Consider the following 26331-nt stretch of genomic DNA (forward strand, 5'->3'; position numbering starts at 1 on the left):
AGAAAAAAGCAGTGTGCATTCAGAAGGAAATAGAAGCTAGCATCCATTTGGCTCAGTTCAGCACATAGGCTGTTTGTATTCAAAGACTCTATCTTCTTATCTGGATATAATATAATACAAACAGCCCACTGGAGTATAGAAAAAGAATTCTACTAGTACCTAATCTCCCAAAGTTAACAGTTATATAATGATGAAATGATGACTTGTAGGATGCTTTATTATAGGGGAAAAGCTACAAGAAAGCTTCATATTAGTGGTTAGCTATGTGCAAGGTTTTCCATCAGGAGATGCAAGTCAATGCTGAAGGTACGTGACTCGAAAGTATCGCAGCCCTTCTGCCAAATTTCTGCTTTTGTGACTGACAGTTCTTCCTTCGCTAACTGGACTGAGAAACAGTTGTTTCTAATTTCTGAAGGACCAGCTAAACCCAGTGAGGAAGATGGAAACAGGCAATGACCACACCGCTTTCAACGCAGATTCTTTGCTTCACTATTCACTACCCTCATGGAATCTATCATTTGGCAACATTACCCTATAAGGCAAAGGAACAGCTATTTATTAAACGTATCCAAGAAAACAGCTGCTTTCAAAACATGCTCCTGCTCACAGCAACCCGCTTTTACAGTAGCATCTTTTTTCAAACAGCATTAGTCTGGCAGCAAGTGTATCTAATTTGAGATATGCAGGCAGATTGTCTATGTTCAAGTTGCAACAGAATGCAATTGAACACAGACGCGGTCAATTAGAGTATTTATGATCAAATATAGGGTGTGTTGTACAGCAAGCACACACGAAAGTGTGCAGATGGCTTCCCAACTTCTTTACCCGATGTTAAAGCTTAATTCAGAGCTGTTTCAAAAATAAACTGACAACAGGTCATGTTGCCTGGCATCAGAAATCATCCACTTTTCTCCTGTTATTTTGTCCGTACTCATTTCTAAATGCCCCCTCAGGTTTTGGGGTAGGACATCCAGGTCTGCTAGGTTTAAGAAGCCCCACACTGGCACAGTGGATAACGTTATCTCCATCTCCTTATCAGCCGCCTGTCACCACGCCAGCGTCTCCGAGCAAACATTCCCAGTGACGCTATCAGCAACGGGAAGTATTGGGATCGGAAGTATTGAAAGCTGGGCGGGGGGTGGGCTGGGAGAGGGAGGGACTTGTGAAGCCTCACAGCAGAATAAATAAATACCTTCTTATCAGGCTCCTATCAGTTTCTCCGTGGGGTCTGTCAAGCAGGAAGTTCAAATTGACACTTTTCTTTTTTTAAAGAAAAAAAACAAGTCCTGGGGGAGGGGAAGAGGAAGGAGAAGTGCCAGCACTGCTGGAAAAGTGATAGAGAAACCCAGACGCCTCATCTGGAGGAAGGGCTCTCTCACTGTCACAAGGGTAAAGCCGAGGGTGGGGAGGTACGTGCCTGATGTGCCAGAGAGAGCCAGTGAGGCGAGTGACAGAGAGGAAGCTCACGCGGAGAACTTAACTTGCTGTGCACAGCTGCCCAAGGGCCCCACTTGACAGACAGAAGATAGTGGCTCTTTCTTTCCCTTCGAAGTTCCCAATAAAGCCTTCCCTCCTATTAATTTTCACGTGCAACAGAAGTTGCAACGTTTAAGGATTATTTTTCAAGTCTAACTGTGACAGCGCTCTTTTGCTTGGAGGTCATCTTTGCTCCATAAATCTCCTCCTGACTTCTTCCCCTATTACCTGAGCCCAAGGAAGACCTGGAACACCAGAGATCAAAATACAAACAAGTGTGTCAGCACCGTGTAAAATAAGAGAAGGTAATGTCAGAAGCCAAGGAGAGGTTCTGATGTTTTATGTTGAACGTGGATTTAAACCAGGGCTGAAACTGTTTGAGAGCTTTATAACCTTTCTTACTGCTCTTAAAGGGGCCATACTTCAAAGTTAGAGAGATTTATTTTTTATAAATGGATTTTATTTTTAACTTGTGATTTTAGATTTAAGTTCTTACTAATCACCATCTCTCTCCACCTTGCTTCTCCCAGCGGACACATATATAATAGATGAAGGCACACAGTCTTCCAAGATCTGTATTGTTTCTGTGGTCAGGCAGGCACACAGAAAAGAAGTTAATGATGAAACAAGAACAATGCAGTTGCATTTGCAATGTAGTGATCTGATGGGAAAAAAAAAACAACAGACGTGCCTCCTTAGGAGCCTGATCTACTTCTCACTGAGGTCAACAGATTATTTTCTCAGATCTGAGAGTTGTGAGTGCATGTGAGAAGAAAAGGGACAGAACTCTTGTTACGTTTAAGTATTAATGAAACGTGAGCGGAGGGGGCTGCCTGAAGTCACTCCAGTGTGGGTGTTCCAGTTACAGATGGCTGCCGTGCTGTCAGTTTTGCTCATTATTTGAGCTCCTAGCTACAGCACGAGAAAGGCTTCATAAAAACAATGACCTGTTTTTTCTAAAAACTTGAAAAACGGTTGTAGGCAGACAGTAATTTCAATAGTAATTTCAGGAGTGAGATGGTACTGAACACTTTGAGTGGTGAAGCTTAATTATGCCGATTCACATTTTTGATCTAAATTAAGCACGCTTTTGCTAGTAGAAAGAGAACCTCGAAGTTGTGAAGCAGGCAAAACAAAGAGTGTTTCCACTCAAAATGAGAGTGGAGACCAACATCTAGAAGTCTATAGTTTGATCATCTGTTTTCTAAATGTGTCCAAGGCAGTGTGACTTGCCTTTGAAAACGTTTTGCTCAAAGAAGGACTTCACAGATGCCTTCAAATAATCCTCAGTATTAAGTCAACTTCAGCCCCAAATTCTCGTTTTGCAGAGAGAACTTCGTATACAATTTGAAAATCATTTTCCTCAGCCCATTTGAAGATTCCAGCAGGCACTTTTTAAACAAATGCAGATGTTTCCTTTCGACCCAAACAGAAAAGCTTTAAAACCAGAAAGTGAAACTGACCATAAACAAAAGGGAAAGCGAAGAGCATGCGTTAGCTAACGACAAACCTAAGAGGGTCAGTGTAAAGAAAGCAAGAATACATTGCATTTTAGAACAAACCGTTAAAATCTTCACAGAATACAAAAGATTAAGTAAAACCTCACAGAAACTGCTCATGGAATACAAAAAATTGCCAAGTGTTTCCCAAACATGCAAACTATCTTCCCTGAACTCAAACTTCTTTCTGAAGCTTGACCAAAATAACATGTCACCTGCCTGTGCTTGACTGATGAGACAAACATGACATGAATAGCAGGAAGTTGCATCACATGATTGCAATACGTGAACATTATTATCAAATAGTCATGATCTGAGTCAATGCAATTGTATTTTGTTTTTAGAAATAAAAAAAACACTATTGCCCTCTCCACTCTTCTTTTCAAAATAAAGCTGTTATGATAAGTAGGAATGAAATGCTAGATTATGTAGGATCCCTATACAAATTTCCTCAGTTTGTTCGCTAATCCAAACATCTACAATATCATAGATAAACAGTTGATTCCAATGCAATAAGGCTAAAAAGCACACCTAAAAATTATCAAAATCTAGTATTTTGGTCTGAAGGACACAATAAACTTGCCATATGACTTAAAACAATTTACTGCACAATGTGACTATGTCTGATGTCTCAAATCTTGATGGAAAATAACACTAGCAGCCTCAAAATAGGCGGAAAGGAAAAGGGAATGTGTTGAAATGAGACTCAGTTTCTTCCCCCAGGACGGAGTGGAGTCTTGTTTCTACCACAGTTGTGCAACCCTTGCAGGCACCTCAGCATCTTCTCAAGGTTATGTAGCTTCAATCGGAGCTAATCATGGCCAAGAAGGTAGGCGTGTGCTTCAGTGTCTGAAGGACTGGGTCAAAGGCGTCAATTCAAGAAAACACAGAGGACACGGTTAAACCCGTAACTAAGTGCATGCCTAATTGCTGTCTTGGATCTGGATGCTTTCCTTCTACGGTGCAAATGAACTAACGCTGGAGAAGTTACCTTTAATTTGAAAGTTTGCTGTTACAGAGGCAAGTAGATGTTATACGTGGATGTGTAAATATATTTATGCTCCAAAGTGGTAGTTCTCTCATTTTTGAGGCCACTAATTACAGGAAATAAAGCCAGAGAAATTCTCTGATACATTTTTCCCTGGAGGACCATCCCACTCCAGTGCTTCGAGAGGATCTGAGGTGCTGAAGGTTAGTACTGTGATCCCAAAGTCCCTGTGGCACCTAAAGCATCTGCCTATAGTTTAAGCCGGTAAAACTGAGGTGACACTGGATGTTCTCCATCAGTGTGTGTCCCAAGCCACCTTTCATCTCCTCCAAAGCCTTCTGCACAACCAAGATGTGGCAGAGGGATGGAACTGGGGCCGAACACCCTGTTGTCTGTCGGTGCCACTGTCCCACACTTCACTAGTGCATGTCCCAGCAGAGAGGAACCCTGATGGAATCTGTACCCCAGCTTTGCCTTCCTTTTCCTCAGAAGATGTCAAAACCAGCAGCCAGGAGGTGGGAGAGCAGTGATGGTTGGCTGCTCCTCTGAGGGAAGCTGTTCCACTTGAAACACCAAATTATTAGTGACTCCCTTAGCTGGGAAGAGCTTTCCTGAGGGGGTGGCCAGTGGAAGGGTTCCTCAAGCACTGATCTTAGCTTCTAAGACTGTTTTATGAGGGGGCAAAGCTCCATCTGCAACTAGATTCTTATGTGAACAACTCGGGGACAAGCCGCCTGCATTTCAGTTACGGATGAACACAGAGTGAGGAGGCCTGGGCCAATCTCATGCCAGAAAGAGAGGCTGAAGAGGCGGTGAGGGTGCTTGCTAATTTTAAATTTAACTACAAGAAGTAGTCTGGGAGGAAGGGGAAGAAGAAAGCTGCACAGTGCTGACATTTGCTTTAAACTCATCTGGTTCCAGTATTAATGTCAGAAAAACATCCCTGCCTGCATGGCTGCTATAGGCCCTGCAGTGAATAAGCATCTTTGAGAAACCTCTGGACTTCTTAAGAAAGGGCACCAAAACACTAAGGATCCTCAATTCTTACAGTACGTGAAGGGTTTCTGGCCTAACAGTAGGCCTTAGGCCTGAGCATGTTCATCATAAAGATGAATGAAAAAAGATAAAAATGAGAGAGCTGTTACTGTCAGTGGAAGATGCTTAAAAAGACGATAAACTTGTGCTCTTTTCTCATTTTCTTTACGTGGAAGGGGTTAACATAGAATATCTAAGTAGTTTAAACAATTACCTTTGAGAGGAAGAAGGGATGCTTCAACCTCAGTGTCTGGAAAGGCTACCCTTTCTAATGTTAAGGCTGAGCTATACAACTGTTGCTCAAGATCCAGTCCCTTCAAATTCGGGTATTAAACCTACTTTTATTAGAAAGGAATATTCTGTCTGTTCAAACAAACCTCGTTTTGACATGAGTAAGAGTAACTGGGTAATTTGTTGACACTTAGCAAATACATTCCTTACCACTTCTGTAAGGTAACCTAAGGTGACAGCAGATGTAGGAAACTATGGCTGTATTTGTGTATCCACCCAGTTAGTGCCCAACCAGTTCTGGCTATATCTTTGCAAGCTCCTCATCCATGGGAACCCTCTGTACTGTTGACTTGTCCCACCTGCAGGCCCTACTTGAAATCCAACAGTTCATCATGTTGGGAAATAAACCTGCACAGCTATTGGCAAAATGATATATGTGCAAAGATGACAGAATCAGTGAGATATTTCTTGAACAGGGAATAGAGCAGCACAAGACATTCCCCCCACCCCTTTCTCTTCCTTTTCCTGAAAAGAAAGCAAATTTTCTTCTATAGTGTGTTATGTTTAGTAGTGAAAGACCAAAATCTGGCGAAAGGGAGACATTCACGGACGACAGATGTATTTTTGATTCATTTCAATCTGATGTCATTTTCATGATGCAGAGTTGCATTTTAGCTCTAATGACCCACAAAGTAACACTGATATTTTATAACCCATTGTTTGTTGCCAAATAACAGTAAACAGTGTTTTGTATAAAAAAACCTGATTTCAGTTTTGCTTCAAATTTCAGCGTTGGTGCTGGCAGAAGGACAACAGAAGGGACTTCAAGGGACTCTGGGTGAGATGCCATGCAGTGATTAAAGCTATGAGTAGAGCACTGAGGCTGGAAATGGTAAGAAACCACAGCGGAACCCAAAGATAAACTCCTGGAAATACCTCTTCCCCCGTGCTATTATTTTTGAACAGAAAATGAAAGCTACACTATGCAGCCAAGAAACGAGGACAGAATATACCAAGCTTAAAATATGAGAAACCAGATGAGAAGAACACACGAGGTTTGCTCCCAGAAGATAAGTAACCTTAGATGCTAGGCCTGAAGAACATTATACAGTCAACATACATTTTGTCAGACACCTAGACAAAGTCATGGCACACAGCCACTTCCTTGTACAGTAAAGGCAGCACTTTCAGAAAATGACTGGACAGCTTTTAGTATATGCAGTCAAAGCAGATTTTTGTTCAATACACTACGAGATCCGGACTTGAAAGTCTGTGTGTGAACCAGCAGCTACAGTTCTGAACGGAGACGATATCTTCAGGTTGTCTGTCCAGAATTTCATGAGATAATATTCAGTTGCTGTGCTATAAGGAACAGTAACTGTTGAGATTTTTAGTAATCTATTTACATTTGTATAGGCACAGGGAACTCTTTCTGCTGTGTTTTGTTTTTTTTTTTTTAAATTCCCCTTTTCCACTCCAAGCTACCTACTGTGACACAACAGATGATGCAGCTGTATAATTATACAACTTATTATTAGATCATATAGGCAGAAGAGACATTACTAGCATTCTTTGTTTATACTGTAATACACTTACTGAGGTTCATCATTGTCAGCTCTCTGGAGGAGGGATAGTGCAGCCTCTCTGCAAAGTCTCGGCAATACCACACAAGCAGCTCTTGGTTGGCAGGGATGGGCTTGATAGTGTAGAAGTAGATGTTCATTCCATTCTGACAGGCTGCCAAGTTCTGCTCCTGAACTGAGTAGCCAGGGTTTACATAACGCATCCAGTTGCTCTTGTCCTCATTAAATCCGTCAATGAAGTGGTGAAGCTCACCACTTGAATAGATCTGGAACAGAGAGGAAGTGCCTTTGAGTATATATATGCACGATATGCAACATGTGCACACAGAGTCCACAGGGGAAAAATGATGTTAAAAAAAAAAAAAAAAAACTTTCAAGAAAAAACTGAGCAGATATTACTGAAGAGTTCAACCTGGGTTCTTCCCATTGCAATTATGGTATTCTCTGTTTTAAGAGAAGAAATGCTTATTCAAAGGTAAGTACACAGCTACCTTTTCCATCTCTGCTCAGCTTGTGTAGCTCTGCTAGTATGGACAAATCAGACACAAAATCTGAAATGCAAAGTACTCTCCCTGCCTAAGTCCTTTTCCTGGTACTACGATCAACAACTGGGTGATACTAATGACTGCAGGTCTGAGTGCATGCTTGCATTAATGCTTTGAGTCACCTGTGTATAAGAGTGACTGGCTGTGCTACGTCAGAGTCTTTCTCACCTTTTTCTATGGCCTCTGTACTTGCAGTTTCCTACCACCCCCGCCCAAAGGTTTAAACTATGCAAACATCCTCCACCCCCCCCAGAGTCCTAAAGCAACACTTGCTCACAGTTGGACTGTAGCCCTTTTGTAGGAAGACTGGGCGAGGCAGAGATGAACTTCACCTGCCATAACTCAGCGAAGACCTGGAAAGGGGCCAATCGATGAGAAGTCACTTTTCCTATCAAGGGACACGCTCTGACTTGTCCATGGAAAGGAACGAATATGTGGAGCTACACATTGTTCTGTAGCTTGGGGGAGAAAAAGTCCCAGCCACTGGGAGAACCTACTGTTTCTTAAAGTGGGAAGAATAGGAGAAGTATTTAAAAAAAAAAAAAAAAAAAAAAGGGAAAAAACCCTCCAGGAGACATGTCTGTTCTGGACACATCCCTTGCTCTCAGGGAGAACTGGCTCCACGCTGGATGAAACGGAGTTCCCCAGCTTGCAAATTAAATGACTGGGCACATGAAAGGGAGCAGCCTGCCCCGGTGACAAGTCTCCTTGGGCAGGAAATGCCTCCAGAAGGGGAGACACAGCTTGCTGCAAGGAGGAGAATGCTGGGCAGCCTGCTCCCGCCTTAGTGCCCACACCATTGGATGGGCATGCTGGGCCTGCCACCCGCCTGGACCTCTCCTTGCCACCCTGACAGCCGCCGGCACTGAGGGGTGAGGCAGCCTGGCCCTTTAACACGGGCCATAAACACCAGAATCACTTTCTTTAAGAGTAACTTCCTGTAAACTGAGAAGGGGGAAATACATGTGGCCTCATCAAAGCAGCCTGCGAGAGATTTTGCGGTGTGTTTGTTATGAGAAAATGGAAGGGAGATGGGTGAATTTCTGCTGTCTCAAGAGGAGCCGTCAAGTTTCTCCGCTCGCCCCAGCTCTCAAACTTCCAGGAACGGCGCGGGGCCACAGAACTCAGCGCCCGCCCTGACTGCTCCCCAAGGCCAACACGGGATGGATCAGGGCCTATGCCCCCGCCACCCTGGCCTAGTTGCCCTGCTGGGCTCCCACTTCTTCTGGGTAAGAAGAAAGCAGATGTGCTGAGTCACAGTGCAGTTCCCAGAAATGACGTTGGCCCCGCTCCCCTCAAGCATCCCCCTGCGTGCTGCAGATGTTCCCGCTCCCACCAGCGAGCCAGGCGTGCCTTCAGCAACATGTGGGAAATTATCTCCCACAATTTCCTTTGCACATGCAGGCCTGCTTCAGCCCCATAGGAAAGAATTCATCTTCAGTGCAGCAGTGTATCTTGAACGAATCAAGAGATTATAGGAGGGAATTTAATGATGCTTAGATGGCTCCTAGGATATTATTTCCAAGGATCCCCTCGCATTTAGGCTTAAAATCACATCATGAAAATGATGTCATCTTTCCCGCTGCCATGTATGAATGAAGCAAGATGGTGAGCAGCTCTGATCCCAGAGTCTGCTGTATTACAAACCACTGGCAGGGGTAGGGCCAGCACACTGATCTCTTCCTATGTCAGACACGAGCTCCAAAAACTTCAGCTAAAAGAAAAGTGGTGTAGCCCAATGAATGTGAAAGCAGCTGCCTGCTTTGTACAAACACTCATGCAAATAACTGCCTGTGCAATGCTGTATTACATTGCATGAGGATGATCAGAGAAAACCAAAATGATGCAATTAGGTAGGAAGAACTGTGCTTGCCCTGGGTTTCACCTGGATGTGAGGTTGCGATGTTGCTATGTGGCAGGCAGGCACCTGGGCACAGAGGCTTGGATGTACTCCCAAATCCACTGATTTAGACATGGACTAAATGGCTAAAGGCAGCAAAACAAATCCATGAAGAAATGGGGCTTAAAGAATGTCCTCTAAAAATTAATAATGGGTCTGCAAAGGAAACTGAGGATTATATTAACTGATAAACTGGAAGCATATTCCCCAGCGTGGAGTTTTATGCCAAAACAAGTTGGCCGGTGCTCTCTTCCAACTTACAATACTGAGTAGAAATTAGGCATCACCTCTAACGTCTGTTTGCCCTTAATGATTTTTTTCTTCACTAGGATTCATGGCTCCTCCTTCTGAAGTAGACTAGAAAAGCCTACAGCTTGAATTATACATGCTGAAGATCACCACCTCTGTGTTACAGCAGTTCTGTTCAACACCAGGAAAAAATACCCGGAGATACCATGATTCCAGAGGAAAAGATTATGCACGACTTTCATAACTTCTTCACAGCTGGAAAAATCAGGTATACACGACGTTTGCTTAAACAAGAATGAATTTCTACAGTGAAGAAATTCAAGACAACCTGCCCCTACAGCAAACAGCAGAATTATTTCTTTATCCCATCAAGTACTGATCTGCTTCAGAGGACACAGCCAGGAAGGGCTGGGTATCTCCCTTGCTCTCTCCACCTACACAGCCTCTACATTCAAGACAGGCAGGCTCTTACTCAGCTTAGCTCACCACGTTCACCCTGCTCCTCCGTGGCAGCAGCACACAGAAGTTGCCCCCTGCATTCACACAGGTCTGAAGCAGGAAGTGACCCAGCTTTTCAGCTGTACTCATTTAGTGATCTGCTTACGGCAACAACATGGTGCTGTTTTTTCCTGCTTACCCGCCAAAAGTATTTTCTGTTCGCATTCTTGGGAACTGTATCGCTGGTATAGATCTCTCCTACCAGGGGTCCAAAGCGCGTTCCTTTTGGGATGTACTCTTTGCTTATAACTCCAGTGACCTACAAGAAGAGCAGCACAGGATCAGTCCATTGCCAGCAGAAATTGATAATTCTTCCTTTCTCTCCCCTGCACCGCAAACTTACAAGGTTACACAACTAATACATGAAATTTTTATCAGCAGGTCAGCAAAACAGAGATACTTAACAACTGTGCTGGATATGAGATGACCAGCTTTGTTAGACCCTAGAATCTTACCGAGACATACATAAGCCAAAGATGAACACAGCTTGAAAAATATATTTTGTAGAAATACAAAAAGAAACAGTAATCAAAATGTATAGAGGTTGTCAAAGAACTTCACAAGTTATTTTTCCTATTAAAAGGCAACCTCTAAAATCTAGTTCCAGCAAGTAAAAATATTCAAGAACTATCAATCACTTTGCTGCCACACAGCCAGCCGTAGTTAGGAATTGGAATGACTGCCTCTCCAGGTCAAAATGAAACTTTACCCCTACTCCTCTTACTCCACACCCCTCCTGATAGCTAAAAGGAGAAAAACAACAACAACAGCAAGACCTACAATTCTCTCATCAATAGTGGCACACAAAACAGAATACGAAATGGCAGTGGGACATGTACTCACAGATCACCCTCTTTTATAAAAAGGAGGCAGCAGTTCCGGTAACATATGACAAGTGGGTTTGGTCAAAAAGGCGTAAAGGTTTTGATGAAAATGCTCCACTGCTAGGTCTAAGAAATGTACTCTAGTTGCTCAGCTTCCTTCTTGACAGTAATTATACCAAAAAAAGTCACTGACCACAAATCAGGAAGCAATTCATCATTATTCAGAAGAACGTGCCTTGGAGTAACCCTTTGCAAAACACTGCTGAGTTACTGGTTTTGTCCCTCTCTGTTTCTCACCAATCTTCCTAAATGTAATATATCCAAGGACTGTTTAAAAACAGCAATTCTATAAACCAGAAGCCCAAGACTATGCAAGATCGATCCTGCTGCTCAGACAGTGGAGAAAAGGGATGGTAAAAAGCCCATAAACTTGGTATTATAACCAAACCTTCATGGCAAAACACATTAATCATGTTTCCTTTGCGTATCTTGCCACTTAATAATTGTCTTTTTGCTCATCAGGATTTCAGAACAAGACAGCAATAGCAGAGTTTGTTGATAAACACTGAGAATGGGGATTACTGCTGTCTGAACTCAGCAAAGAATCAACATTCTTACCAAAGCAGATTAGCAGTCACCAAACCCTGCAGATAGCTCACTTCAGCAAGCATTTCATTTTCCTTGTAACAGCCCTTCACAGCAGAGGATGGTAAAAACCCTGAACTGCAGACAGCACTTCACAAATTAGCTAAGCCTTGTGATTTTCTCATGCTACGTTTTCTTCTGTTGCATCACCTTCTGTGTGAGAAAGGGAGACAGACAGAGAGACAGAGAAGTACTTGTCTGTGTACTGGTTAAGATTAAAAATCCCAGTAACCAACTAATGCCTGGCATAATTTCATGTGAGATGTCAAAATAAAGGGAACAAATAACAGCCCAAGCATCAAGGAGATAATCCACCCGGAAACAGATTGCTGGGTGTATGTGGCGTGGTTGTTGTTCACGCTTGTCTGTGTTTTAACGTGTTTCAGAACACCACAAAACAAATTAAATGTCAACAGTAGAGGTAGTTAAATGCTCCATTGATCTGTGCATCTGGACTGAAGAGACAAAAAAGGGACTTCCAGAAATTTTCCTACACCTACCACAAGCTGAAACAAGCTCAGTGGCTCAGTTTTATTTTTGTCATGCTTGTACATTTCTCATAGAGAGCTGAAAAAGGCAGATGTTCTTCTCATCTTCCCCATATATCTTCATTTACATTCATCTGCCCTCTCAAGAGAAGTTCACAACCAAGATACAGCACACCCTACCAGTCTGACTGCAAGGTAGATCGAGTTTTTTTTCACGGTTTTAAAATATCCTGCCCTTAATTAAAATGACTTTAATGAAATTCTCAGAATCTCTAGAAATCACTCCTTGAACCAGTCAACTTGAAACAATCGCTGCACACTGGCATCTCTGACACAGCAGATGCTTTTTGATATCCACTTCCATAGAGCGTTCGCTTCCTCCCCAGAACACAAGGACGGCTTCTCACCCCTTAATATCAGAAGGTGATTTTGGCAGAAGTTCTAGACATGTATGTTTGCCCTGCTGAATCAGACTAAGGCTGCCCAGCTGATCTTTAACCAAGGGAAGCTTTCTGGTCCTGGTGTCCCCAGGATTTAGAGCTGATGCTGGAGGAGGGTTGCCCTTCGAGAGAGGGGGACCACCGTGCCAAGCCAGCACCAGGTTCCAGGCCACCGTCAGACGCTTGCACAGCCCCACTGTCGCTTTGGGATTAGCTTAATAGGAGCCCACAGAGTGCGGAGCTGCTCACGGCTACAGCTAAACAGCAAAGGAGCTGCGTGCCCAGACTGAGGGGAAGCTGGCTGTGGGCTGCCAACAAGCCACTGCAGAGAGGCATTTCAGACTTGTGTCCACCAGGTGTCCTTCAGCACATTTCTCCGTCTGGTGAGACCTTCTGAAGCAGTCTCATGGCAGGGAACCACAGAGGAGCGTGGCTTGAGTTCTGCTTGCACCAATAGAAGCCCTTGCACAGCCTGCCAAACTAACCTATGCAGCAAAGTGAGCAAAATGCTATTTGCAGAATATTGTCTTCTTTACAGACACTTATCCCCTCTCTCTTTAAGCTATAGCCACTTAACAACTTCTAGCACTCTCCCAACTGGGCCATAGATGCATCCTTCCTTTCAGTAAAACATCATTTGTACCATGAGGACTAAACCAAACCCGGTATCATGATGTCTATGCTGGATCTTCGCATTCCGGCCAAAGCTGAGAGGAGCTCCCGCTCCTTCCCCATGGTCCCAGAGGGATGGGACGTGCAGAGAGAGCCCTGCCTGCCTTAAGGAACAACGGCTGCAGCGTGGGGCTGCAGGGAGCCGGGGGTGGGGAGCACCCAGCCCGGGGCGGCCACAGCCCTGGAACTGACCAGGGTCCTAATGTGGTGCGGGGGCCGAGCTGCCACCAGCCCGCTGGGCGGATGCCGGGCATCACAGGGCTCTGGTTCTTCAGCCGCCCTGAGGGGAGCCCGTTCAGTGGATGCTTTATGGGCAGCGCTGGCCTCGCCGCTGCCTCAGCGCATCTGTCAGCATCAGCGAGCCAGCGTGCAGCAAGACAAGCCTGCAGCTCCCGCACAGGAGAGAGCAGGGCTGAATGCAGATTCACTATTACCAAGGGCTTTAAAAGACTAGCACTCCTACAACTTTGTTTGGAGTGAGAACATTGAAATAAACAACTCCGATGGATTCCTAAAGAGGAGGCTATTTTATAATGGGACCAATATCTTTAAAGAAATAACAAAAACACAAAAATGTAAAAAGAATAAAAATCTTACTGGCTTCCGTGCACTGTGAAACAACAGTAATTTCCAAATGCAAATCAGGACAAGTCATCATGTGCTTTAGAATAATGCTGATTTTTCTTAACTCCTAGGCCTACAGTTGTATAAACTCACATAAATTTAACCCATCATTCAGTTAGCACTTTCTAAAAGAGGTGCCACGAAAGGAAATGTTTTCAGACTGCTTCCTCTCTGATCGTGTATGTAAGAAATAAAATAAAAACATGAGAGCGAGTGTGTGAGGTGCACTGGTAACAGCTCCAAATCACTGCCTCAGAACAGCGTCCACTGCTGAAGAGCGGCCTTATCAGAGACATGCAACAAGTTACTGGCTTGCTGAGATCTGTTCTCGCTGTCAAGCGCACGGGATGGGGTGCCAGGATGAGGCACTGATAGCATTCAAGGCAGCTGATAACTGCCATTTGATGTCAAGAAGGGCTGTTTGGGCTACAAGTGAAGCCAAAGTGAAAAATTATTGAAAAAAATGTTTCGAAATGAAAAAGATTATTCACATATGGCCTTCTTGAGTGTGATTTTGGCATCATGTTTTGTCCATTTTTTACAAGTGCTAAAACTGGAACAAAGATAAATAATTCATGCACAGAAATAAATAAATGACTTCACGTAAATCTAGCAGCCCAGAATGTTACGAGCAGTAGTAATTCATTTTTTAAAATGCTGACACATACTGTGAACTCATAACGAAAAATGTGTCCTTCAGAAAAATCCCCGATCAAGATCCAAGAATAAACAAGAGTATGATGTGTCATGGACTCTCTCGCAAATTCAATAAGCTCTTACAGAGGCACGACGCACTTCACAAAGCGTGTGAGGAAAAGAAACACGAAAAGCAGCCCTCCCCAAACAGCAGCACTTGTACTTCCTCCCTCCTAGGCAGGCACGCAGTACTTTTCCTTCTCCAAATGGAGATACAATGCTAATCATGACAACCACATGATCTAATCATGATAGTATTTAGCATTTCACAAGCGATGTATTAGACATGTTTTTGTCAATAAATTGACTCAGCATTTAAAACTCTCAACCAGATGAAGCCGCAGTTCTCCCAAAAGTTAACAATGAAGACAGCTCACATCTGAAATGCGCTGACAAACATGCACGCAAGCATCCCCCGATGCCTTACCTCAGACTTTTGCAAGTGAAAAATCCCACCCTATCGCGCTGTCAGGATTCTGGTGGTTTTCCATGAGGTCAAAAACCAGAGCCAGGCTCCCTCTCTGACCCCACAGATGCCGGTGCGTAAGAGAAACACACACCCAGTTCTGACCCCACTGAACAAAATCAAGACTTATAAAGTAGATACAAAAATTAATGCTTTGCGTCAGGAGCTGTGAGAGGGCAAACGGGCTGTGCCACATGCAGCTATCTCACCCCACAGACAAGCAGCAAACGAGTGACCTGTCCACACATTTACAGCACCGGACCTTTCACAGAAAATAAGCAAGTCCCTTTCTTACACAGCTACATTAGAGATAGCCAGGGCTCCTGAGTTCCTATTGCTCCTGCCAGTAGGTGCTATTCAGCGCAAATAAACGAGCATGGGGAGCTTTGGAGAACAAAAGGAGGATGTCCTATATTCAGACTCCCACTAGCAAGGAGCTGTGTGGGTCATACTTGACAAGGAAGAACTTGGAACCCTTCAGCAACTTTTCTTTCCCCCCACCTCCTGTACAGCAGTCACAGCAATCCTCCCACCTCAATTCACCGAGCTCAGCTACAGCACAAGAAAACTGCATGCTGATATTTCTCAACACAGTGCTGGGAATTATAAAAGCTCCTTGGACACCCACTGCCGTGGCTGCAGAACCAAGCCCGAGCTGGGCAGTCAGTCCCGGGCTGGCTGCCTGGGCCCTGTGCCACAAGATCAACCTTCAGCCGAGAGAGCTCTCTGCATCGCACAGTGAAGCTGTGGCGTTATCTCTCCCCAAAGTCAGACGCATCTCATGATACAGCGAGGCAAAACAAGGTTTTGTGCTTTTTTTCGGGAGCATGTCCTTACTCTGCCAAGTTCTGCAGGGCAGGGCAGGGCAGATGGGAAGAGAAGAGAGATTTTACATGGGAATTTAGCTTTAACCTCTTAGCAAACCTACCAGGCATTGTATAAGGTACTGCCAAACTCAATTCCACAGTGCCAATACCCTCCAGCTGGGGGTCCAGCCCTATTTCTGTACGCAGGATTAAACAAGTACCTGCTTTTAGAAGGAAACATTTGATAGACACAGATGAGTGTATTCCTTCTCAGCTCTGTGGTCAGTGTGTTTAGCCAAAGCAGAAGCACAGGTAATAGCTGCCACACCACAAGTCTCAGCACAAGGAGAAATGAAGGGTTGTCCCTTGGGTTATTACCCTGCTGAACATCACACCTAGCTATAATAGCTACTCTATAGGAAGGAGTAAACACAAAACCAAATTGCTCATCCGGGCTCATTTCTTTCCAGCCCTTCTGAAACAACAATAAAGAATGCACCCACTCCAGGGACACGGATAGGACAGACTCGCACGGCCAGCTACCAGTGAAGATGCTGTCCCAGATAAACACAAGTCAATCTGAGCTATGGCCATCCTGCTGTCCAGCTTACGGCAGTCCCACCACCACATCCTCAATCGATATGCCGAACTGAAGAATTTAGGAAGTCGGGACCATGGTGAGCTCACGAAAAGAATAAAGCAATTTCATAACCGAAGAGAAAACAAAAAGAAATAATTAAACATATTTCCAGGAATTTGTTGTTTTTTTGTTGTTTTTTTTTCCCCTCAACTTTTTTTAAAGCTATTTATTGGACAACTGAGGCACTTTAATCTCTGTGCCAGAAGCAATGAATGGTCCTGGCAAACAGCAGTCTAGAAATTGGCACGGGGAACCACCCCGCAGTTTAAATATGCTTATTCAGAGGCTGTTCAAGTTGTGTGAAAATTTAACTGTTTGTGAATTGGCTCAGAGCCGGGTTCAGAGACAGGCTGGCCACGATTCCCAGTGCAAATACCACACGACAGATGCCCCGTTTGCCATTTCTTAAAAGTATTATGAGAGTCCAGCACTTGGTGGTGGCGTAGCGTGCATGAGTAAAGAATGGAAGGCAAGGCGAGCGCACACTTTCCAAAGCGCCGTGGTTTGGCTTGTCTGACTCCAACCTTCCCCGGGCACGGCTGCTTACCTCTTTGCAGTTTGATGCATATTTGAAAGTCAAGTTCCTTGGCAAGGAAGCCTCTGCCTGAGTGAGGGTGCCTCCATCGGCACTGGGGTCCCACGGATGGTCATTGACAATGTATGTGCACTTCTCTTCGAAATCGGCCTCCGTCCACAAGGTCATGTCAGCATCCTCCATGTCCATTTTCATTGTCCACTCTCTCCCTTTCACCAGATTCTTGAAACTCACAGCGTCCGAGCTACACTGTGTAGCAGCCTGGAAAATAAGAAAACAGCCTTTAATCCTCATTGTCCTTCAGTGTTGTGGTTTCCGTTGAGACAGCGTGACTAATGCAGCAGTCTGTGACACTTTAAAAGCGTATGCAGGATAGCTGGTACAGTTGAGTAATAGCCAAAAAGCAGTGTAAACGAAGCTGCGCTGGCTGAAGCAGCGCCTTGAAATGCCAGCCTCGGTCATAGCGAGGAGGGAACCAAAACAAAGAGGAAAAAAATCCCCGGGCTGACAACCGACGTACCTTTCTCAGAGCCTTTCCTTAATGTCTCCGAGAAAAAAAAAATATTCCATGCCCAAGAAAGCGCGGGGTCACGGCCGCACGACCACTCAGTTGCCTGTGGAAAGGCTGCCTCAGAAAGTGTCACACAAACAAGGAGAGGAAGAGGAAAGGAGCTGCTGTCTGCGTCTGAATGAAGCTAAAAATGGAAAGCGCATGTTGGAAGAGCGGAACCCAGCCTTGCCTTTTCCAAATGGGGAAGCCTGAACTTTCCCACCGGCTTTCAACACACAAACAACTTTCAAAACAACCTGCCCCCCCCCCCCTCCTGCCGTCCCCTTATCCTTTGGCACGGGCGGCCAAGAGAGCCGACATCCTGCCAGCATCCCCACCGCCCCGCACAAAGCACTGCCACACATTCCCGGGGGCCAAAAAGGCGAAGAAAATGAGCGAGGGAAACTAGAAAAAAAATTCTTTTTAAGTCCTCGTATCCCTTGTGATGTTCATGGCACCTCAGGAATTACTCCCTCAAAGCACTGGCTAGGATCCCTGCGTGAGAAATTCCTCCAAACCCACTCTTTCTCTCTCAGACAAAAGCTGTGCGAACAAACACGGCGCCAAGCAGGTAGCAAGACGCTCCTTCCCCGAGGTAAATAAAGCACCCAGCTCCGCGCTCACGCCGGACGCAGCCTCCTCATTACCCTTATCCCGTACAGAAAACGCAGCTCCGCGACGTTCGCATCCCTCCTCCGACAAAACGAAAGGGCCGGGAGGAAGAATGCGGGCTTCCGAGCCGGGGGCTGGCAGCGCCGGGCTGCGGGGCACCGGGCTGCGGGGAAGCAGGCGACGGGAACGCCGGGCTGCGGGAACACGGCGCTGCGCTGCACCGGGCTGCGGGAGCGCCGGGCTGGAGCTGCCTCCCGGCGGAGCCGCGGTCCGGGGCTCCGAGGTACCAAAGCCGGGAGCGGGGTCGGCGCTGCCCGGCCGGGAAGGCTCCGCCGGCGGCTCCGGGGTCCGGCGCGGGGCGGCGGGGGCGCGGCGCTGCTTACCGGGGCTGAGTCGGAGAGCGGTTCCGCACAGAAGCCCCTCGTCCGCGGCGGATCTCGCTCATATCTACCGAGTAAACATTGCTTCTTCCTTCCAGCCGCTGGGTCCCCGGGAGACTGACTCACACCTAGCGCCTCCGCGCCCTCCCGCTCCTCCTCCCGCCGCAGACAGGTGCTGCGCGCTCGCTGCTTTTGCCTTTCCGAGACACTGGAGGGCTGAGTGAGACAGCGAAGGCTGCAGCCCGCGCCCGCTCCCTCCCCGCTTCGGATTCCCAATGAGGCGCCCCGCCGATGCCCGGGCGGGAGGTGGGGCGGTACCTGCGTCCCCGGCCCTCACGCAACGCGGGGAAACTTTGCTTCTTTCATTTCGTTTCTGGCTCGTTCTGCTCTTCCCCGGGGCGGGCACCGCCTGCCCCGGCCGTGGGGACAGCCCCGCGGGGGCACCTCCGGGCGGCCGGGAGGGCTCCGAGTTCTGCTAACCCCCCCCCTTTACATGAAATGCGTGTTTGTTTCTTGTTTTGTTTTAACGCTGTCTGAAGCTCAGAGCGCCAAAGGTCTCAGCTTCCAGCCCTCTCTCCCCACCCCCCGCCGACTTAAGTGGTCAGGATGCTATGAAAATTACAAGGAAAAATGACTTCCAGGGTACCAAATTACAACTCTGATTTAAAGCCCCTACTCCCAAATCTCAGTGATTAAAGCAGTTTGATAAGCCCTGTCCAGGAGTCTTGTTATTTTGGTTTTATACCTTTATGGGGTCTCTTTCTAACGGTTTGTAAAAGGAATGAGGAAAATCATCTCAGTTTCTCCCTTTAAATAAAATCCCCTTCTCCCCATATAACAACAGGGAAGTGCAAGAGGGAAATGCACAGCAGGCAGCACTTTAAAAATTGACACCTCTTTTGCAGCATTAAAAACATTATAATAATAATTAAAAAGAGCACTGCTCCTTGTGCTAGGTAATATGAAAGTGATCATGGTGGGAGGAGAGTTGCAATAGTCATTAGCAGACCCCAAGCCCAATTTCTTCCCCTGACCCAAGCCAACGTGCTGGCTAAAGGAAGGACATCCTGTGATGATGGCATACAATGTCCTGTTTGTTTATTATTAAGAGCATTCCTGCTTCTCATTGCAAAACAGCCAGATGCCTTACTTCCTCCAGTGGTCCTGTCCCCACAGCAAGGAATCCTCCAGCTCAGAGGAACAATGATGCACGGCTCCATTTATAGCCATGCTCAGCCCACTGCAGGCAAGGGCTGAGGCAAACCTCCTTCTCATCTCATTTCTCCTACACTTTTATCACTGCTGCCCCAGCATTGCCTCTCTGGCAGGTGCGCACACAGCCATTTCCCTCCACCCGTTCCTCCTCCCCAGTAAAGCACAGTGAGGAGGATTACTTTGCCACTCTTGGCCCAGAGCACTGAGAATAGTACATCTGTGCAAAGACCTTCACGTGCTCTGCCATGGAGGGCTCACGGCTGCGGGCAGAAGTGGGGCAGCTGCCTGTGAGTGGTGTCCTGCTGTCACCGTCACCCCAAGGGACTCCTCCAGAGGTGGCCCCGGCCCTGGGATGGGGGGTGCGGGTGGCATTGGCTGCATGGGGTAGCAACGAGGCACAGCCAAAATGAGGGGTAGGAAGGCTGTGAAGGAGGAAGAGCCACTCATTAAAGGAGAGAAATCCGGCCTACTTGATTGGGTTAATTAACTGATGCTGAGTCACACCGCATAGAGCAGAAAAACAATGTAGTCATACTGAAGGTGATTATTTTACCAAAAAATAGTCTCACTTTGAGAGGCAGCTGTTTCAGAGCTTTTCACTTCCCTGTTAGAGTGACAGGAAAAAAAGAGGAGGGCACAAGAAAAATAGGGTTGGTGCATCTCCTTCAGGGGCTGATCTTAATGTGAAGGAAAGCTGGAGAAGAGCAAATCCCTCCTTCAAGGAAGGAGAGGGAGGAGAGGAGGCAGAGGACAGATCAACAGAGACGAAGTGACGTACTTGCTGGGACGACATGAGGATGCCAGTGCCACAGGAGCTCTCACAGAGCCCAGGAGGGCAAGGGCAGCCCGCAGAGCATACGGGCTGCCTGTAACTGTGGCATACTCTGAGGTTGGCCCAAAATCCACCCTCAGTGCTGCAGAGGGGAAGGGATCTTAATGTCACGCAGTGCTGCCCGATCCCAAATGAAAGCAAGTTTATCAAGAAGAGAGAGAACAAATTGTAAGGAATGTGTGCTGAAGCCAGATCATAAAGGAAACTCTGCTATTAAAGAAATACACAGATTGACCTTCTGACCTTCCTCTTTAATAGAGAAACGTATAAAGATGCCCTACTCAACCGGCAGCCGTCTGCTCTTTTATAAAAATCTTTCATACCAGTAGCTGCTATTGTCTGGAATGTGCAATTTCAAAATGTTGTTCATTTCAAAAAAGAACATTTTTAGTCATATTTTCATTTTTTCCTTCTCGCTCATAGAAGACCTCAATTACCGTATTAATCAGCATTTCTTAGGCAGCTCCCTCTGCAGCAGCTTTCAGCCTGGCAACAAATCATGAATGGCCCTAGCGGCTCTGATCTCAGAAATCCCCATCCATTTCCTTTGATGCTATCACCACCTCAGCTCAACAACAAGCAGCGGCCTCCGCTCAGCTGCTGCCGCTCTCCCCACCAGAGCGGGAAGCTTCGGGGGAAGGAGGAGGGCAGGGAGTCGCCTCGAGCCTACAGAACTTCTCCAGAAAGTCAGAGGGGAGATAAAATGCACACGAGAGATTAAAGCGCAGTCTCATTTTCACATCCTCCTCATCCCCTTACCCAGAGAAGGTCAGTGCCGGATTGACCACATCAAGAGCCACTACCAGACCCACCCCCTTCCCCACTTCCTGTATGTAGGCATCCTGGTGCTAGTAAACATTTGGGGACCAGTTGTGGTCACTGCTCAGAGAAGGTACGCGATGGAGTTGCACGACTGCACTTCTTCTAAAAGAGGCAGCACTCGAAGAAGGGTTTCCTTCAAGTTCTGCTGAGATACGCTCACGTTTCAGGTCCGTGCTTCTGAGAATGTGCCCCGTGACAGAGTGAGGGCATGCTCTGGTGGCTGCGCGACAGGGCGAGCTAAAGCCTTCTGCCCACACACCAGCCTGACCTTTCCAAAACACAGCCTATAGGCTTCAGATATGATCTCTGAGGCTTTGTGTGCCCTGTACTACTCCTGCACGGGACTGCTTATGAGGAGAGAAATTAAAATCACACTTGAATCTACATGAAGGTTTCTGCAAGGGCATTTGGGGTGGCGTACGTTGTAGCCAGGAGGCTTTTACATTAATGCGTGCAGCTCTCAGGGACTGCCTTTAATTACAGAGCACACTGGCCACTGCCTCCTAGCAGTTCCAAATGCCTGTACATTTATTTTAGTCTCTAGTGTGCAACAGCAGGAGGAGACCTTTTGGCTGCACTCTAGCGCAGGCCTTGATGGCTCCGTAGATTTCGACGTTCTTTGATCCTCTAAGGAAATTTTCCCTGAAAAGGGAAAAAAAGAAGTCGAACGAAAATGCCATATTCCTTTTTTGTTTCCAGCTAGGCCTGATTAAAATGGTGCTCAGATGACTCTGAATAAGCCAAAACAACCCCCTTCCAATGGAAAAAAAAGAAGAGAGAAAAACAGTCTTGCAGCACACAGAAGCACGTTTAGTTCCTCGAGTTTGAGGAAATGGCTGTCTGGGCATGGTGTTGGGAGAGTGAGAAGTCACTGTGAGAAGCTCAGCTTCTCTTTGCTGTGAGTGCAGCCCAGCAGCAGAGACGTAACAGTGTGAAGACACTCGCTCTTGTTTCCCAGGAGGCGATCTAGGGTGAAGGTATTGAGAAAGCTGCAACAGCAGTGGCAGCTTTGTCATCACACTTCTTGTGTGTTTTTTTTTTGTTCAGAGTTGGAGACGGCAACAGACTTTGGGGGCTGACAGAGGAGAACTGACCACGTGGAAGGAGCCATCTCCCTGTTCCTTATGAGAAGGACAGGGGGACCACAGAAGATCCCCTCTTGCTTACTAGCAGCCTTTCCATCACACTCTGAGCCATGGTGGTCCTAGGAGACGTAGGGATGATAGCCAGGACCCCACACAACAACCCTTGTGTTGTCTTTGCATGTTTCTGCCAACTCAGATTTATCCTGGACAAGCAAACCTGAGCACAAAAATCTACCTTCCATGTCCTGCATACAGCTTTTTCAATGTTCTGCCTGTAGCAACTAAGTCTGTGAAAAATGAATTAGAGCACCCAGCCCATTCCAACCACTTTCCAATCTTCCTGGTGACAAAAGCACAGGCCTGAAAAAAGGAGCATGTTTGGGGAAATTTTCCTTGAAGACAGGCTGATTTCCAGATTGATTCGGAGGAGGGATGTGATGGTATATGTACACACACAGATATATGTATTAGAAGTGTCACTCCTGTGAATATTTCGAACACCCACCTCAGAGCAATGTGAAATACCAAAGCCAGCTCAGAACGAATTGCATGAATTCAACTTGCACGCCCCTTTCCAAACCTCACGACGCTTTTTGGGGTACCCTCTCCTCAACCTCCTGGGCAAACAACAGTGATGTGAACCTTGGTGAAGCCTCAGATTCTGTCCCAGCCCTGTTCTGGTTCCATCTGAAAGCTCCCCAGGCTGCCGGTGGCGAGGGGCTGGTGCACACAGCAGGAGGCTGTGATCCATGGGTGGAACCTCACCACCTCTCAGACAAAGGACTGGCCACCGAGCGCATTGCAAAACAGATTAACAAAAACAACAGCTCAGCACCATGACGGAGTGCGTGTGTTGGAAATGAAAATATTTACCCACAGATTATCACAGACCCAGCAATGCTGCTACCATGCATCTGGGATGGAAGGATTCCACACTGAGTCTGAGGTTGGAGCTGGTTAGGGGACTGGGCTGGGGCGGGCTGACCGACCGCACTTTAAGCTGCCGAGAGTACAGTTGTCACTTCTCCACCTTCCCTACCCCACAGTGGTGAAATAACAGTCTTTTCATACCTGTGTGTTGTGTGGGGGAGGGAAGAATTCCTCTGCTATTAAACACAACTTCTCATTAAACAGTTGACACCTTATCCTTCTTTAAATGTTGTAATGTTTACTTTGCAAAACCCAGGAAAGCTTTTAAAATAAAGATAGCTAAGAGAGATTCCTAAGCCTTGTGTCCTTGCTTATCTGCTCTTTATCAAGCAGCTATTGTTCCTGGAGGAGCTGGCTGGAAGGTGGAGCGAAGGGGGTTAATGTTCAATAGGTGTCTCTGGGCTCCCCTGCAGGAATAGGGCTGCTGACAGAAGAGCAGCAACGGGCTGGCCGCCTCCTGCAGAATGGGACGAGCCAAAGGGAAGGAAAAACCTAGAGCTGCAGCTCCTTTGCCTCTTTTTTTTTTTTCGTTGCTCACCCCAAACAACTAGTTTAAAAGAAAGACATTGTCCTTAGGAGAGATAATCCCACAATAGAGAGTCCATTAGAGGTATTAAAGCATTGGCAGCGCCTGATCTACAAGAAGGGCTCTGTCCTGACAATAGACAATTAAAGCTGATAAATCTGCACTACTTGTTGCTGTTCTAATTCCTCGTAATTGTATGCTACTTGTCCCTGCCTCCTGCGTCCAGGGATGAAGCATGCTTCTTTAATCTCCAGAGTACCTGACCTAGTTCCTATGTGGTCTTTTCAGGACCTGTTTTCTTCCCATCTGGACTTCTCTCCTCCTCCTCTCCTTCCCTGCCTCCCTCCCCAAGGCATTAAGAAGAGGTTACGGAAGAGGGCACGGAAAACATCAGCACACAGCACCCGGATCGATAATTCTGGAGCCCCAGACAATGCACTAATCTGCAATAACAGCTAATCATGCTCAATTTGGCACACCAGTGATTAAACTGTACTTTTCATTAGGATCAACAAGTAGAGCAGACGCACACTGACGATCCCAATCGCCCTGTCACTAAGAGCTGCCAAACTCCTGCACTGCTCTACGTGTAGCTGCTGCATCACCAGTTACGCCAGACTGGGCTCTCCGTGCAGACTTACACTTTTCCTTTGACACTTTACAGGCTGCAGCTCTTAGCTGCGCGTTCTATAAAAAGCCAGCCCCTGCCTCACTTCGCTGCGAGGAGTTCTCCTGAATTAAAGGGCTCAGTGGGTCGCACGGGGATGTGCTGTGCAGGACACTGGAAAACGATCGTCACCAGTACGTGTTCACTCCGGGTGCTGGCAATGTTCTGGGTTTTATCCTGCGTCTCAAAGGTATTTGGTGTTTTTCCTCAAATTTCCTTTCTCTGTTTTTTTTTTTTTAACACCATCACTAGTCTTAAAAGACATAAGACAAATACAAATTACCTTGGATTTACTCGTTTTTCATACCGAACCATAACAAGAAGCTTTGAGGCTGAAAAACGACTTTCTTTTTCTTTTTTAACCCCTGAACACATGAACAAGCCGCTACCATGTTGCTTTAGAAATCTACGCGGTTATCAACCCTTCTCTTGATAGCAACCCTCAGCTACCCTCCCAGAACTGGATTCTCACCCTAACTTCTGGTTAGAACTGGACCCAGCGGACTCGTTTTGCAAACTGCCCTGGAAGCCTCACCCAGGAGTTTACCACAATCTGTCTCTGAAGCACAGCACCAAATTCCAGGACTCCTAGAGACCGACCCCACACACTCAGAGGTCTCCTTCTGTTTAACTTTAGCTTATCATCCTTGTATTAACTTTAGTAAGTGTTAAAACTGCACTCTAAGATGCTCTTGAAAAAAAAAGAGAGCATGGAAGATGCCAAACGAATGCAGGAAATGTCTATTCTACTATTAATATTGATGAATCCCTAATGCATTTGAAACCCACTTGAGGTAAGTCAGTAGAGTTCTTCTTCTGACAGCTATTCTCCATCAAACTACCCCCGCTAAAGATGTTGATGCTTTCCCTTTTGCTTTGTAATCTTTAAACTAAGTTTAGATCTCACCAGAAGCTACCACAAAATAATGCATTTTACCCTAAGCGAACGCAAAGCCCTGGAGACAAGGGTTTAAGGCAGTGCACACGTTCTCTTGATTTATCATTTTAAGATAGGAAGCTGCTGCAACAAACAAAACACCTCCTTGAAAGTGGGACAGCGGCAGATTGCGGTGCAGAAAGCTCCAGGATCTTTTGTCTTCCCAGAGAGCAACGACAGGGCTTTGCAGAGAAAGACAACAGCCTCCCCTTGCTGAAACCCAAATCAGTTCCTATAGGAAAGCCTGCCAACTGCTAGTTAGACCTTAACAAAATATTGCAGATAATTCACTTTTCACGATAAAGCAAAACCAAGCAGGCATGCAGCACCCAGCAGGGGCTCAACTGATAAAACGGTGTCAAACTCAAACCATTTGTCAATTGGAAGGGGAGAGAGCGAGCTGAAAGATGGACTCAGGAAGTAGATTTATCTGGTGCGACACATTAACTAGTATAAATACTACGGAAAAAGTAAACACATTTAAGCAGCAGTATCTGCAGGCAGCACAGAAAGGCTCCTGAGGCTCAGCCCCAGCCAGCCACCTCACCACTCAGCTGTCAGCCACGACAGCAGTAGCATTTTTCTTCTCGCGCTGGGCTGCAGTACCATTTAATTCACGGCACTAAAAGGTTTTATTAAAAGCATACATTATAATTAAACAAAACAAAAGCGTGACTCCTCTGCTCTGCTAGTCTCCTCCCTCCGCCCAGTAGCCAAAACAATAAAACCACCTTGGCAGCAAACAAGTCAGGTAACATACCCCAGAGAAGATCACAGATTTGTTGTATCACCCTCGGTTTTACATGTTGCTTGCTCAAAAGCTGCCTTATCAAAAACTGCTGGCCAGGAGGCTCCTGAGGATGCGGACAGGCAGGTAGCACAATGTGGGGCACGCAAACAAACCCCAGTCCTGCCAGATAGAAGAGCTCTGCAGG

General features: G+C 46.3%; 1 protein-coding gene across 7 annotated transcripts in view; it reads right to left on the reverse strand.

Annotated features, from left to right (window-relative positions):
• PRDM1 (PR/SET domain 1) overlaps positions 1-26331 on the reverse strand; it is a 98300-nt gene that overhangs the window by 6139 nt on the left and 65830 nt on the right. For 3 of the 7 annotated variants that reach the window (XM_021389572.1, XM_021389573.1, XM_021389575.1), the window contains 3 exons: positions 16853-17101; positions 10144-10263; positions 6826-7078 (listed from right to left, as the gene is read on the reverse strand). In XM_021389572.1, coding sequence (XP_021245247.1) covers positions 6826-7078; positions 10144-10263; positions 16853-17101 — 622 coding nt within the window. The other 4 variants (XM_021389576.1, XM_021389577.1, XM_021389578.1 and 1 more) reach the window with 4 other exon arrangements.

This window comes from Numida meleagris, chromosome 3, assembly GCF_002078875.1.
Source record: "Numida meleagris isolate 19003 breed g44 Domestic line chromosome 3, NumMel1.0, whole genome shotgun sequence".
NCBI lineage: Eukaryota > Metazoa > Chordata > Aves > Galliformes > Numididae > Numida > Numida meleagris.